Below are 15,443 nucleotides of genomic sequence, written 5' to 3' on the forward strand. Positions count from 1 at the left end.
CAGGGACCCCCACGGCTTCCGGTCCTGACGATGTCCTGAGCACTAGAGGGTCCTCTTACGGAGGAGGGGGCTGAGGATTTGTGCCACCTACACACACCCAAGTGGGTGAACTATTAAGGAGGAGCGTGACCCTTCCTCACGAGGCATCCCTCTGAACTGCAAACGAACGCCAAAAGCTGAGGGTCTAGGAGCTTCAGGGTGTAATTCCCAGTGGGGCAAAACTGGTCACAAGTAGGGAAAGCGGAGGGCTGACCCTGGAACTTAGCCCTTTCAGACCCATGAACTTGCTTCCCTCCTGCCGAGCCCCGCCCCAGAGGGCCTCCAGCACGAAGGAGAGGCCAGGGTGTTGCCATGTCCTTGGGGACGCCAGCAGACAGGCACTCTCAGATTAGAATACCCACGTGCTCAGGGCAGCGGCATTATTTTAGCCTGCTTAACTCAGGTCACCCAAGAGCAGGTCCACGCCTCACATTCAGAACCAAATTCCTGCCATGAGAGGGACACCAAAAGGGAGGCAGCAAGAGGGACGGAAGAAACGCCGTGCTGCTCGGTGCTGACTCACAACAGGCCATCTGGGCATTTTCTCCACGCACTGGGCACCTTCCTTCCAGCCTGGAGCAGGGGCCTGGACAAGGGCCAGGGCATCATCGCCGCGGGCTTCCTCCTGGCCACGCACAAAAGCAGAGCTGAGCAGTCAGCAGCCCTCATCTGCTGACTGGCCCCTGGTGAACGTCCTGCTCCCGAGTTGCTTGGTACCATGGGATTACCAAACCAGCGAGGCACGATCCCTGCCACCTGGGGGCTGCATGAAACAAACAGGAAGCAAAACTACCTGGAAAGCACAGGAGGCCCTGCGGATGGGGGACCGCCTGGGCTTTCCTGGTAGGAGGGGGCTTTCCTAGAGAGGATGCAAGTTCATCTTTACCTCTGTTAGTAACAGTTCTTTCATCTGGGGTAATTCTCTTAACCTCGGTGAGCCTTAATCCCCTTTTCTAGAAAATGAGCTAGCAACACCCACTTCACAGGACTGTCGTGAGGTTTTACGAGAGCACATCAAGAAGCACGCCCAAAAAAAAAAAAAAAAAAAAGAGGGATGCTGGGAAGGCCAAAAGGCATGTGAATTCCCCCCCTAAACAGGCCCATGATTATGCTCCTCAGACCCCAAAGTGTCAGAGGAATCAAAGCTGAAGGACGAAGTTAACTGGTGGTGACTGGAGTAGAATGGTGACTGCACCTGGAGAAAACGGAGTCGTCTGGGAAGGAACCTTCCGAGGGGATGGAAACGTTCTCCGTCTTTCTCTGGGTGGTGGTAAACGGGTGTACATCCGTGTCGAAGTCTCTCACACCATACACTTCCCTGGGACCCCCACACTGCTCCTCCCCTGCCACATTCCACCCACACTGTCCAGACCGAACAGGTGAGGGCTGCCACCCCCAGCATCGCCCCACAGCCAACTGCCGGCTGGGTGTCCACCTCAGACCCTCCCGGAGCCTGGAAACCGTACAGAGGCCTGGCTGAGGCCTGCCCGCTCCTGGGGGAAGCCCCCGGGTCCAGAAGGTACTGGAGCGGGCCTGCCACGAGTTGTGCTTTTGATGCATCTCCCTGAGTATATTTTGTGCCTCAACTGAAAGAGAAAAGGGAAGAAAAAGGAAGGAAGAAGGGAAGGCGGGCGGGAGAGCAGTTCCGCCTGCCCCAGGGGCTGCGACAGCAGAGCCGATACCTGACCTGGTCTTGGGAGTAGTGCCACGCCTGGGTCAGTGGAGGGAGCGTGCGGTCACCGCAGGCAGGGCTGGGGGTGTCAGGGGCCCAAGCTGGAAGGCAGGGTGGCTACGGGAGGCCTGGAGGCTGCTTTCCTACAGTCCTGAGGTCTGCACTCCTGGTTCCGTGTGAATTAACGACCCATTTATGCCATTTGATAAAAACCCACACATCTCTCATGATGGCCTCTGAAAGAAGGCGGGCTCCCTTGCCACTCTGGTGGGGGCTTTGTTTAGAAAACACTGCTTTAGGTAAGTTAAAAAGACCACCTCTCTTCTACAGAATAGAAAACTAACACTTCTACGTGAATAATTTAAACTGAAAATGAAACACCCACCCATAACAAGGTCTGCACCAGATGCTGACACCACCTCTCTTTCTACTCTCCTCTCAGCAGAGCCCTGTCAACAGCAAATGCTTCAGTTTTACTAACCAAAAAGCACTGCCCAAAAGAGTTAAATTGCCCTTCCTATCTTCTGTGGTGTTTTCATCACAGTCTAGTAAAAAAAAAACAGACGTAATTTTTTTCAAAGGAAAAAGTTTGGTTTTTTTTTTTGGCCACGCCGCGCGGCATGTAGGATCAAACCCGCGCCCCCTGCATTGGAAGGGCGGAGTCTTAACCGCTGGACCGCCAGGGAAGTCCAAGAAAAAAGTTTTTTAAATGTTTAATATTCATAATTCTCCTAGAATATGACTAGAACATGTCTCCTCAGTCCCATAAGAAGTGTTCTCGAGTTCAAGCCCAAGCCTATTGGTTATACCAACCAGCATCTTTCGTAGAAGAAAGGCACTACCTGCCCCACCCTGACTTCACTGGGGACTGGGGACTCCGTCTCCTGGGGGTTACACTTCTGTGTGACCCCGTGATAGGGACGGGGTGCCATCACAGTCACCAAGCAGATGACGGCCAGCCCTGCCTCCTCGTCACCACCTGCCTTAGCTCCCTAAGGAGCAGTGATGGCATTACAGGAAGTGTTTTCCAATCAGCTCAGCTCATTATCCTTATCTGTGGGCAGAGCCGTCAGGAATACATACATATGAAATCCAATTAGGAAATAAGAGCCTGACTTCCACTGCTTATCTCAGTGCATTAATTTATAAAATGAACCGGTTCATGCTTCTTCTTTGTGCATTGCATTAAAATCCTCTGCGGGTGCCGAACAACTCCATGAGAAGGCCGGGGGAAAAAAGGCAGGGAAAACTACCTCAGGTGAGCCAAAGTCTGCCCTATCGAGTACAAGATATTATTCCTAGACAAGCCTGGGGCCAGGTTCGGAGCTTGGATGAGCCCGTTAATTCACACGGAACCAGGAGTGCAGACCTCAGGACTGTAGGAAAGCAGGTCACACAGGTCTTGTTTGCTTAACAGCACAACTAAACGTCACTACTGAGTCTTAGTAACAATGTGGGTGCTCAGGGGACAGCTAGGAGACTTGGAAAGAGGCTGCGCTTGGTCCTAAAGCTGGCTCTGCCCTGGAATATGTGCGCTACGCAAGCAGCTCACATCCCCTCCCTGGGCCTTAGTTTCCCCAGCTGTGAAACGAAGGGGAGGCCCAGGTGTTCTGTAAAGCAGTGGTTCTCAGACTCTAGGGGGCGTCCGGAGCGCCCAGGAAATGCAAAAAAGTGCAGACGCTACGCTCAAACCCCAACAAAGTCTGACTCAGAAGGTGTGTGGGCAAGTCCAGCCCCCATGGCACTGGGAGCACTGACCTAAAGGAGGTTCCTTGCAGCCCTGACGTTCTCCGTGACCTCTGATTCCAAGATCTCTTCTAGCTCTGAACACCTACATAAAGCTCAAAAACAAGGAAAAGCTGACGTGGCGGAAATCGAAAAATGACCACTCTTGACTGTACCCAGTTAAATCACATTAGAACTCTCTGGAATTCAAGGTGCTCCAAAGTTTCATGAACCAAGTGAAGAGGAGGAAGCCGCTGACCGTGCACCTTAAAAGCAGGGCGGAACCATAAACCCTGAAAACGGCGCCCCTGTGAGCCCCGACCCCAGCTCCACGGTACAGTGCTCTTTCAAACGGGGGCTCAACACCTACAAGCCACAGTCTGAATGAAGGGGAACAGCGACAAAGGCAACTCTGAGGGCTGCCCTGCAGCACCTCCGCCTCGACAGCCTGGAGTCCTAAGTAGGACACAGATTCTATCAACTGGGTTTTTAGGCCAGAAGAGTCTCACGCCTGCCAGGCAGTGACTTTTACTAAAGACACTTCAGAACTCCTAAAACAAAGAAAAAAAGATGGCGGGAAATAAGAATCCTGGGACTCCCCATTTAGCGAGGACGTGGATCAAAATAAAGTGGCTTGGCTTGCCTCTTTCAGGCAGGAAGCAAAACAAAAGAAAAACTTCCTTCTAAAGCGCACATAGAGACCTGAGCTTCAACACTCTACCAAAACTTTCCATTTGGTATTACAGGCCACAGACATGAAATAAGGTATTATTGCCAATGTGATATATATAGAGATATCTACATCCCCACAGCCAAACTCAAAGTTCCCACTGGAATGTGGTAAAGGGTCTCTTCCACTGCCCCCAGCCCTGTTTGGGGCACGTAATGGACTCTGGGCAAATTCTGCATAGTAAGTAAAGTCCACATCCACCAAAGTCTGTTTACAGCACTCCTAGTGAGACAAGAGTCTGTGCTGTAAGCAATCTAGTCCCAGGTGCTTGGAGGTTTTAACTGATATGCCCTGTTATTAAAGTATGTATACTTATCTACAAAGAGTTACAGATGTAGAAAATAAACTTATGGTTACCAGGAGGTAAGGGGTGGGGGAGGGATAAATTGGGAGATTGGGATTGACACACACACATTACTATATATAAAATAGATTGCTAATAAGGACCTACTGTATAGCACAAGGAACTCTACTCAATACTCTGTAATGGCCTATATGGGAAAAGAATCTAAAAAAGAGTGGATATATGTGTATGTATAACAGATTCACGTTGCTGTACACCTGAAACTAACACAACATTGTAAATCAACTATACCCCAATAAAAATAACAACAACAAAAAAAGTATGTATAGTTGATCCTGGGATTACTGAGATGGGCGTCCCTATGTGCTTCTACTAGGGAAAAGCACATTTTTAAGATGTGCTTAAAATGAGAGAGATGAGCCCCTGTTTTCAAGTTGCCATTCGGGACTCCAATCCCGCCCTGCTGCTCGCCAGGTGTGTGCCCTCAGACAGGACTCCTTGCTAATAGGACTCAGTTCCCCCAGCTATAGAAATCCCCATGCCTTCCAGGTCTTTTTGCAAGATTGAAGTGAAATAAGGCACGAGAAGATCTCTGTAAACTCTGAGCTGGGCCATGCCCTATACAACTACGTTCCTCCATTCCACAAATAGTTATAGACGGACCCAGCTTTTCCCAAGCAACAGTTGGTTGGGCCTATTGTTTACAGAGTTGTGAATTTGGGTTTAATTCCTCAGTGATCTCACCAAGTTGGTAATGAGCCTGTTAGAGTCTGAAGCCCCTTTATCTGAGAGTCTTAAGAGCACTAATTAGCAGGGATGGCACTTTCTCTGCTAAGAAATGTATCTAAAGTTTCACAACCTGGAAGCAAACACAGCTAAAAACAACTCTAGGGGCCTGAGCCCTAAACTCCCCTCTCCCTTCAACAGGCCCCAGGCGCTGAAGGGGTCTGCCTTGCAGACAAACTCACCTGAGAATCAACACGCAACCTGCAGTGACTGTGGTTCCTGCACACATGCCCCTGAGACCCAGGGGAAAGAGCCCAGCCAGGTTGGGGCAGGAGGAGCCGTCTGGGAGTAGAACATCCGCTGGTGTCCCCCTAATATTCTCAGTGCATCCCCCCAGGGCATATAAGCAGTCTCCAGGCCACAGCTGGGTATGTCCCCTGCTGGGGAGAGCATTCGGGGCTCAGAGTCCCCCATGGGCCCCCTGGATCCCTCCTCAAGGATACCATGGAGCAGATGTGGCCCAAGGTCACATGGGAAGTGACTGCAGAACCAGGAAGAGAATCCCGGTCACTGGAGTTCAGCTCCTGAACTCAATGGCTTCAGGGAAATTAAAAACTACCTACTTCCTCTTCAGGAAAAAAAAAAAAAAAAAAAAGGGTAGGGATCAATCTAAAGCCATAAATCACAGACGGAGAAGTACCTGAAATTTCCATATTAGGAAGCGAAATCTTGTCTGAATTTAGATAAAGAGACCTCTTCATCCCCATGGACACATTTCCATGGGTTTCTCAAGGTTCTTTCTCAGACTCAGGTAGAACACTGTTCAGTCACCGGGCTCCTCCATCTGAGACGTCAACCATGCAAAGCATCTGTTGGTATCAGGGTGCTGCGCTTCACTGGACATGTATTTTGTACAAAACACAGTTTCGCAAAAGAAAAAAATCTCCAATTCATCAACCACAGCTCCGGCAAGGGGAGACTCCGACAGATGGTGGCAGCCTTGGGGGGATTGCTGGAGGGACTCCTCCCCCACCCTAAGCAGCCTGTCAAAGCATTCCTTCCCCAGCAACCACCCTCCCCCAAAAGGGTGGTGGCAATTAGAAACCCCCTGCCTCTCTCCTTCCACCCACGGTGACATTTCCCCGCCTTAGGGCAGGGTCCAGTACACCTGTGCAGACGGCCAGCCCCTCGTTTAACGTGGCTCCGTTTCCCCCCAACACCACTGGGCACTTGGTTCCTGCTGGCACGGTCCTCGGGCCTGTGCAGAGACTTGGAGGGAGAGCCCCACCTCAAGCAGTCGGGATTCAAGGTAAACACAGCGCCCCCTGCAGAACACAGGATACACAATTCCCCTGGCCCATCTTGGGCAGGGGATCTGGGGTGAGTCCACAGGCTGATGAGGCTGTGGGCTGCAGGTCTGGCTGAGGCTCCAGAGGGCCAACAGCCTTCATCTGCCCTCACGCCGAGTTACTGCCCAGCACCTACCACCCCCACGAGGGACACGGGAACCCCCCGGGAAGGGTGCTGAGGGTGTCCGGACACTGGTGGAAGGAGAGTCAGCTAAAGTGGTCCAGGGGCGATAAGAAGAGGCCTTGCCTTGGGAAACGAGACTTCATACCCATCCGGGAACCAACAGACCCACGTCCAGCCAGCACTGTCCACTCTGTGGGGAAGCCAAGCGCCTGTGAATCCCCTCCGACTTCTTGGCGAAGACTGGGACTGTCGCCACGGACCGCACACATGCCTCAGGTCAGGCCCTGGCTCACCACTTTCCCGATCCTCACGACCCTGCTGGACAGGTACTGGTGTATGCCCATTTCTCAGAAGGAGAGACTGAGGCTCGGGGAAGGTGAGTGATTTACCTGAGATCACCAGAACCCAGGTCTGTCAGACGCCAAGGCCGGGGATATGTTAACCCTTTCACTACTCCTGCCACCCCTGTACACCGTGTGATAATGATTGGCTAATATCTCCAAACCCTTCATCTTCTTGGGGTAAAACGCAGCAGGAGGGAAAGCATTTCATTTCGCCCGGTGGAGCTGGGCTGAGGCGCAGACCTGGAACATTCAGTTCGAGTGTGGTCTGGGTCAGGGAGCCAGGGCTTGATGCTGAGTCACTGCCTGGCTGAGGCAGGGCAGCGAGAGCGGGGCTCACCTCTGAGTCACCACAGCCCCAGGACTCCACACAAGCCCAGCATGGGGCCTCTGCAGGGAGAGAACCCAGGTCTAGCCCAGCAGGAGAGCTGGTCCTGCTCTGACACTCAGGCTCCATGGGACAATCTGGAAGATTCAAAAGCGATGTGGCTGCCTTCTCTGCCACACACATGTCCTCTCCTTTCTTCCTGCCGTTTCCATTTCTAAACCATTCATTCTTTCTTTCTTTGTCCAAGAAGAATTTTTAAAATAACTGAAAAGAACAACAATTCTACTTTAAATTAAATTAAATTAAATTTTCAAGAAACTGAGAAAGTTACTTCAAAATAGGAAACGTTTGTTCTTCAAAGGGATGCTAAGGCATTTTCAGGGGAAAGTCTTGCCTCAATCACTAGGGACACAGCTCTGCGCGGGGAGCTCTCGGGAGGCGCGGTTTACAGGCTCCTAATGTAGGCAGCAGGCAATCTACAATCCTGGGCGTTTCAGAACTGACAGTGAATAAGAGGCTTCGCTCTGCAGCGTCTGATCTTACTGCCAGCCTCATGGACAAAAGAACTGGAGAGAGACTCCTTCCGTGGCGCCGGGGCTGCTCTCTGCCGCTGTGGCTTAGCGGCGTCTGGCTGTTGCCAGCAACCGGCCTCCCCGGCAGACCTGCTCCAAGATGCTGTGTCACTGGCGGGGACAAAAAAGAGCTTCTCCAGACCCGTAAGGATGAATTTAGGGAATCAATACCAAAGTCCCCTGTGGGGAAAAGGCCATTCAGAAATTCAATAAAAAGGAAGCGGCTCCTGGGAGACATTTGGGAGCAGAAGACAACACCGCTTAGGAACCAACAGAAGGCTTCCCGCGACACGCGCTTCAGTAAGGGATGCTTTTCTTCAACCCGCGTGTCCACTCCGGAGCCCAGGCCCATGTTTTACTCTTCCCCACGCAGAATCCTTCACACACTGAGCCTGTAGACCCTGCCGGGCTCTGAGAGGCAGAAAGGGGAAAGAGACGCAGACTGTGTCTCTGGGACTCCCATCCCACAGGGACGTGACCCCAAGGCAAAGCAGAAAGGTGCTGCCTTTTGGAAGAAAGATTCGAATTGAAGTAATGTGGAGTCCAGAGCAGGGGCAGCCTACTTCACCAGAGAGACGGAATAAATGCTTTGTGGAAAATGGCACCGAAGGAAGCAGAACTGTCCTCTGTGTGGCCTTTAACACCATGACTTGGAGAGAGCAGGTGCTCAAAAATGTCAGAAGAGATGAATGAGTGAAGACTGGGGCCCATCTTCTAGGTTCAGACCCAGGCTCAGGAAACGAGCCAACATTTCTGATCGGCTGTAAGAGATGGACTCAAGGCTGTTTATCAGCAGAATTATGCCTGGTGAGCTTGGAGCATAAAGGACTGACTATAAAGAAGCAGCCAGGTCCACTAGCGGCAAGCCTGTCTGTCACCTGGTGGGGGGGGGGGGGGTTGGGTAAACCTCTGGCCACAACAGTCTTTCTGTCTCGTCATAGCTGAGAGGCCAGGCACATCCTCTTTCTCCAAGTCTGTTTCCTCATGCATAAGGTGAGCCTGATAGCTTCCACCTTAGTGAGCTGCTCTGAGGATTTAAAGAGAGAAGGTTTGGAAAAGCACCCACCTGCGTCTGGCACATATCTATAAATATGTCGACAGACAAAAAAATAGTTCATCCCTTCCTAAAGAAATTCTCTCTGCTTAAGCTTTTACAAGCTGCCTGGCTTGCTGAAAAGCTGCCAAGGCCCCCAAAGAAATTGTCATAGAAATATGTGAAGACTTTAAGAACACCAGATATCTCACGCAGCTGCACAACGCCAAACAAGGGCTAGAGATCAGCTTCCACATCTGCAAAAGGAGGGGATTTGGAGCCTAGCTTCAAAAGTCCAGCTGTGAATCTGAGGGCTGAGGCACAAAAGGGTGTGTAGGCTTGATTCACGAGCAATGGGGAGCCGGGAGGGGCTGGAGAATTCCTCAGTCAGGTATGAGAGAGGTTTCCTCGGTGTCCATCAGCACCAGAGGGTCCTCGGAGGCTCCTAATAAGCAAGGCCTTTGTCTTCTGCTCCCAGTTTTTCTACAGAAGGTGTCTTAAATATGTTAAGAGCAACATGAAAACATCAAGACTATGAAGGAGAAAAGAGTAGGTTTGGATTACGCGTGGTTTCTTAATTTTTATGAAAAATACCAGATCATTTTAAAACGTCAATAGGAAGTAACAGACATGCAGAGTGGTTTATATAAGGCAACTGTGTGTCATTGCAGAAACGAGGACAGCGCTAATCAAGCCTCACGGGTGGTATGAAGCCTTCTGACTCACAGGCAGCCCAACAGCAACAAGCAACCAAGCCTTCCCGGCCCTGGCTAACGTCAAACGCTGCCACGGTTCCCAGGCACTGACTCTACCCTTGTAAAGGGTACATATACTCCACAAAACAGGGGACAAGTTTTGCACAGTTCTTGCATAAGCCAAACACAGACCGTTCTTTAGAGGGGAAAATGAAGGTCCTGGATGAGCTGGACTCATAAGGCATCTGGCCACGTTCTTTATCCACCCCCAGCAAATCGCTATTCATCAGTCATAAAGAAATTTGCTCCAGAGTAACTGCAACTTGCTGGAAATACAAAGGAGAGAATGGCCACTCATTTCCTGACTGTGTTCCAATTCTAAGAGGCACAAGAGCTTGCAGTCAATCTGCAAAGAACAAGGTGATCTCATCTTTAAGAAAATTCAGGAAGCTCCGCTGAACATGAAGGGGAAGAAGTGGGGCTCTACTTCAGTCGACATTCAAAACATTTCCCATTTCCTCTGAAAAAGGATGTTCCTACCTGTCTCTCACAGAGCCTGAGGATAATCTGTCAAATTACTGTGGTGAGATTCTGCCGGCAGCGGAAGACAAGAGGGAAAGACTCTGGCTTGCTTCTTCCTGGGGTTCAGGAGGGTCTCGGGACCACCCCCCCACACCCGGCACTGGCACCCCACCAGGCTCCACCCCTCCCCACGCCACCCCTATCTTCATTCCCAGAAGCCACGCACTGGGTAAGTTTCACCATGAAGGAAGGGAGGCCCCCGTGATGGCTCTGCAGGTTAGATGTTGAGCAGGCCCCTTGAGGATGCCAAGGCCTACGCAGGCGCACGTGAAGTCACAGCTCCCCCGCCCCCCTAAGAAGTGGGATCATTGTCCTGCGGTGGCTCCCAAATGCCAGACTGCTGGAATCAAGAACCAAGAGGGAAGCTTTTTTGACATACAGATTTCTGGGCCCTACCCTGAGCAACTCGGATTCAACAAGGGGTTACCCAGCTGGCAACCTGTGTTCTTAAAAGGCTTCCCTGGAGACTGCCAGGCTTGGGAATCCGTGCCGGGGACCTCCAAGACCGGCAGAGCTAGAACAGCCCTGCTCCTCCGGGGAGGAGGGTCTCGCTCTGGTCCCGGGAAGGTTTGTGAGGGAGCAGCACAGCGCCACACTGCAAAGTATCTGGCCTCTGTTTATTTAGCAAGAGAGCCTGGAGGAGTGGCTGCACAGAAACTGTACATCCCCTGATTCCAAAGTGGACGTCAAGCTCTCTGCCAGAGATGGGGCCTGGACTGGTATGCAATTTCCAGGAGATTAGTGGGAAGCCCACGTGTGCAGAAAATCGATATCCGGGAAGACTGCAGGTTCAGTTGCTCAGAGTGGAGCTGGATTAAGCCCAAAGCCTCTGCCTCTAGCTGTCCTGCCTCCGCAATGAAGGGCAAGACACTCGCTTTCAGTTGCCGCCTCTGTAAAAATGGGATGGAGAGTCACTCTAACCACCTCAGGGGAATGAGAGAGGATCAATCGTAAGACAACAGAGGATAAGACTAAACCAAAGTTCTAATTTTTTTCTTCTTTCCACGGAAGCCATTTCTGTACCTACATGGTTAAACTGTAAACACCCAGAAGCTGTCTTCTCCAGAAGAGGGCTTTCTCTGTTTTTCATGCTCAATGAATAGCTCTTTATTGATTGACAGCATCTCCTCTTGAAAGTAAGGATGCTCAGAGGGTCCTCTTAGCTCAGTTCCTCTAAAATCACCCTTTGTTTTCTGCCAGAGCCCTTTTCTCATTCCACATTAAGAAACCAAATTTCGAATATAAAGTAACAGTGAAGGATTTTCCATTGTATTTACTCTGGAGTAAGGTGTCATTCATATAAGTGAAAGTGAATTAGTCACATAGATGTTCTGTGTATATCAAAGCACAGTCTTGAAAGCAATGAAGCCCAGAGCTAATGAACTGAATGTTAGTTTTCTCCCTATGTTTTGGTACCATGCTGAGAAATCTCAAGTAATTAATTTGGTAAAGAGAGCTCTTTTCTTGAGTTGATCACATCCAGCCATCACCATCTAAGTAGTCACAGAACAGAAGTCAGCCACCCAATACTTGATGGTTGGGAGGACACAAAAATTATCAAGTATTCCAGCCTGCACGCTTCATAGTTTCATAAAAATGTAAGACACTTCTACCTTCTTCTGAACAGATACACTGCCTCTTATTAGGACTTTTCAGTGTAGTTCTCTCTTTGCTCTTGGTACTAGCTGAGTGGCCTTTGGAAACACACTTGAACTCTCTGGGGTGTTTTTGTTTTTTTTATAAATTTATTTATTACGTGGGCTCCGTAGTTGTGGCTCACGGGCTCTAGAGCCCAGGTTCAGTAGTTGTGGCACACGGGCTTAGCTGCTCCGCAGCATGTGGGATCTTCCCGGACCAGGGCTCAAACCCGTGTCCCCTGCATTGGCAGGTGGATTCTTAACCACTGTGCCACCAGGGAAGCCCCTCTCTGGGTTTCTTTCTCAGAAAAATAAAGAGGCTGGGCTAAAAGATCTTTAAGGACCTTTCAACTTTAAAATTCTGACTGTTAAATTTTCAAATCAACTTTTCCAGCATCAGATTTCTGATTTAGTAGCTCGTATTTTCTACTTGTCGAGAACAATAATAGTAACTCAACCTGTTTTTTTCCCCCTTGAAAAAGTTTATAAAACCACAGCCTAACCCATCCACTGTACAGGTGCACAAAGATCTCAACATGCTGGGTGAGTTTCATGATGAAAACAAAGTGCCAGCAAGGTGGGACTTACACTGCACTCACAGTGGATATGTTCAAACTTGATCTTCGCTCACCACCAAGGATGCCAGCGGATTCTGACCGTCCCTGTCTCTATAGGAAGGAAGCCTCAAAAGGATACTTTTTTTTGTTTTTTGTGTTTTTTTGGCCACAGTAAAGATCTACATCCTTGCAGGCTGCAGCAACAGAGCTGGTTTGAAATGAGCATCAGTTTCACTCAATAATGGGCTGAACAGACAAGCAAAAAAGTATATATGGTTATGCCCAACCCAGCTAATTATAGCCTCTGGTACTAATTTTCAAAAATAAAGATACAATTAATTTCTTATACATGTAAGCTGCTGAATTTACAATGTCTCACTGTTGGGCACCAGAGTCTTATAAATATTTTTAAGAAAAAACTGCATAAAAATGAAGGTGGATAACACAGATCTTTCTTCTAAAATAATGATTTATAAAGCATTTTTAATTTTGTGAATTTTTAAATCTTCAAAATAACTTATCAGCTCTTTATGACTTTTATTTTTATTTTGCCCAGACAACGTAACACTACTCTTTAAGTATATTTCTCTTTGCCAAGCTTTATATTTCGAAAAAGCTCAAATTTATAGAAAATTACAAGAGTAGTACAATTAGTTATAATTTTTTAAGTTAACAGACTCATTCCAAGTTTCTATTTTCAAATTTTCATGCTTCTAAGGATTAAGTAGTATATATCCCTGCATATATGTAAATGAGGCATCCTTCTAATACAAAAGTATTACTACACAGTTATTTGTGTATTAGAAACAAATCCTAGGTATTTTAGTAACATAACAAGGAAGGGAATGTATTGCCATTAAAAAAAAAAAGTCCCTTTCTTGCCAGTGTGAGGCAATGTCTAAGGCAATAGCCAACTAGGAGACAGTCCCACATCTTTAGTTTAGAAACTGCCTGGAAGAACAGCATCTTGTTTTTAACAAGTCATACTAGAATATATTCTTAGAGAAAACAGTTTCAACCAATAATACAATTTTAATTTCAAATACAGAATGGGAAAAAAAAAAGGAATGAATTTACACCCAGTCTCCTGAGTCACTCTTGTGCCTGAGATGGGAAGGTGAAGTCAAGACACCTTCAGTCAAATTCAGGAACTTTAGGGGCTAAAATTCCTAACAGACCCTAACAGACCCCCACCCCAGCTTGCCAATGGCCCCCCGGCGTCCGCCAAAGCACGGTCAGCAGGGTGAAACCAGGATCTCGGCCCTGGAAGCCGGGCGGAGGCTGCGGCGGGGCCTGGCCTGGGCCTCCGATGCTGACCAGGCCGGCCTCCCCTCGTCTCCTGGCCCACGGCCCCTCGAATCGAGCCGGTGGACCGGACCTGGCGCCACCGCGCGGGTCCCACTTCCCGCCCGACCCCCGGAAACCAAACGCGGCCCAGGGAGGACAGTCCTCTCCCGGACCTCCCCCTCTTCCCGACGCCGGCCAAGGGAGGGGGCTCGTGGGGGGGGGGCAGCAGGCCGACCCCCTGAAAGCTGGTATCCTTCTGGGGGTCCGTGCGTCCCAGGCGGCCTTCACTGACCTCCGGGGCACCGGCTCAGGCGGGCTACGGCCGGCGGGCACCTGGCGCCTCGCGTCCCCGCAGCCCGGCCCAGTCCAGCCGCCCCCTACGGCCCTGTCCCGACTGCTGGCCGTCGAGGGGGGGCCGCTGACCCGGCGGCCTGCGGCGCGGGCCCTGCTCACCTTGGGGACCTCGGGGGGTACGCGTGGGTCGTTCCACGTCGTGGTGCGGCTATTGTGGTCCACGAAGAAGGGCCAGCCGGTCTGCGGGTCGATCTTGATTTCCCAGCCAGGGGGCAGGGGGTCGCGGTCGCCGGCGCCGCTGCCGGACGCCATCTGCACCATGGGCGAGTGGGTGGCAGCGCTCATGCTGGGTCGGGGTCGGCCCAGAGGGGCGGCCGCCGGGGTGCCGGATCGCGGGGTGCCGGGTCACGGGGTCGCGGGGTGCCGGACCTCCAGGTGCAGAGTCGCTCGCTGGCCGCGGCCGGAGATAGAGTCGTGCGCGCCGCCGACGTGTCCGGGAAGCCGGCGCCGGGCACCTTTATGAATTAAAGGAGGGGGTGACGTGGCCGTAGAGGGCTGGAAGCGTCTGGAAATAGCCTCCTCGCTGCCAAAGGGAAAGGAGGAGATAAAGGGAGGTAGCAACTGGCCAGCTAGAAACTTCTGGTCCCATCCAGATAAGTTGGCGGCGGCGCCGCTTGGATGTGGAGCTCCGCCCTGAGTCATCAGCTATAATCGTGGCGGGGCGGGGCGGGGGCGTGGGCAGGGCGTGGGCGGGGCCTCGGCCAGCCCGCCCCTCCTCCACCCCTCCACCTCCTCCCCAGCCCCAGCTTCCCCGGCGGGGGTCCCCCGGCCGAGATGGCCCTGGGGTGGGCCCGGTGCATCCGCGGAGTACGCGGCCGCCGGCCGGCAGGACTAACGAACCCCGGGGACGTAGTCTGTGTGTCCTGGGCCGGTTTCGGTTTTCAGACTCGTTCCCTCTTCTTCGAGCCGCGTGGGTGTTCCCGGGACTGGCTCCTTCGTATAAAAACAAAGTCATCGTTAGCCTTTAAAGTCGCTGGATTTAAACTCGAGTCTCTCCCACCTCCCCTTTGCATCCCCATATACTGATACTCCAGGATATTGGCGTCCCTCAGTTACGTTTTAATCACTTTTTTCCATAGGCTTAAGGGCCGTCCGGAAGGAGCTCTGGAATGTTGATCCGACACCATCACCAAGCCAGGGAGAAAATGGAAGTACAAATGGAAACTCACCTGCCTTTCTTTCGAAACCTAAAGAAAGATTGCATCAGCGCATGGTTTTATGCTCCTGAACCTCAAATCTCAAATGTAGAAACTATCATTGCATTGAACAACTTTAAAGAAAAAAAAATATTCTTTTGGGTTTGGGTCTTTTTTATAGTGGAAGTTGGTTCTTGCTATCTTAATTTGACCTTCATTTGGAAAGTAGGGGAGAATTTAAATCAGGAAAAA

At 50.7% G+C, this 15,443-nt stretch overlaps 1 protein-coding gene across 5 annotated transcripts in view; it reads right to left on the minus strand.

Annotated features, from left to right (window-relative positions):
* BAG3 (BAG cochaperone 3) overlaps positions 1-15,213 on the minus strand; it is a 22,819-nt gene extending 7,606 nt beyond the window's left edge. Inside the window, exons 1-3 of one of the 5 annotated variants that reach the window (XM_082424773.1) lie at positions 15,112-15,213; positions 14,896-14,988; positions 14,155-14,510 (exon numbers count right to left, since the gene is read on the minus strand). In XM_082424773.1, the coding sequence (XP_082280899.1) occupies positions 14,155-14,340 (186 nt within the window). In that variant the 5' untranslated portion in view covers positions 14,341-14,510; positions 14,896-14,988; positions 15,112-15,213. Of the gene's footprint in view, positions 1-562; positions 784-14,154; positions 14,579-14,895; positions 14,989-15,111 lie in introns of those variants that run through there. The other 4 variants (XM_082424771.1, XM_082424774.1, XM_082424772.1 and 1 more) reach the window with 4 other exon arrangements.
* Positions 15,214-15,443: the final 230 nt, after the last annotated feature.

The sequence above is a fragment of the Balaenoptera physalus genome (assembly GCF_965194825.1).
Source record: "Balaenoptera physalus genome assembly, chromosome: 14".
Taxonomy (NCBI): Eukaryota; Metazoa; Chordata; class Mammalia; order Artiodactyla; family Balaenopteridae; genus Balaenoptera; species Balaenoptera physalus.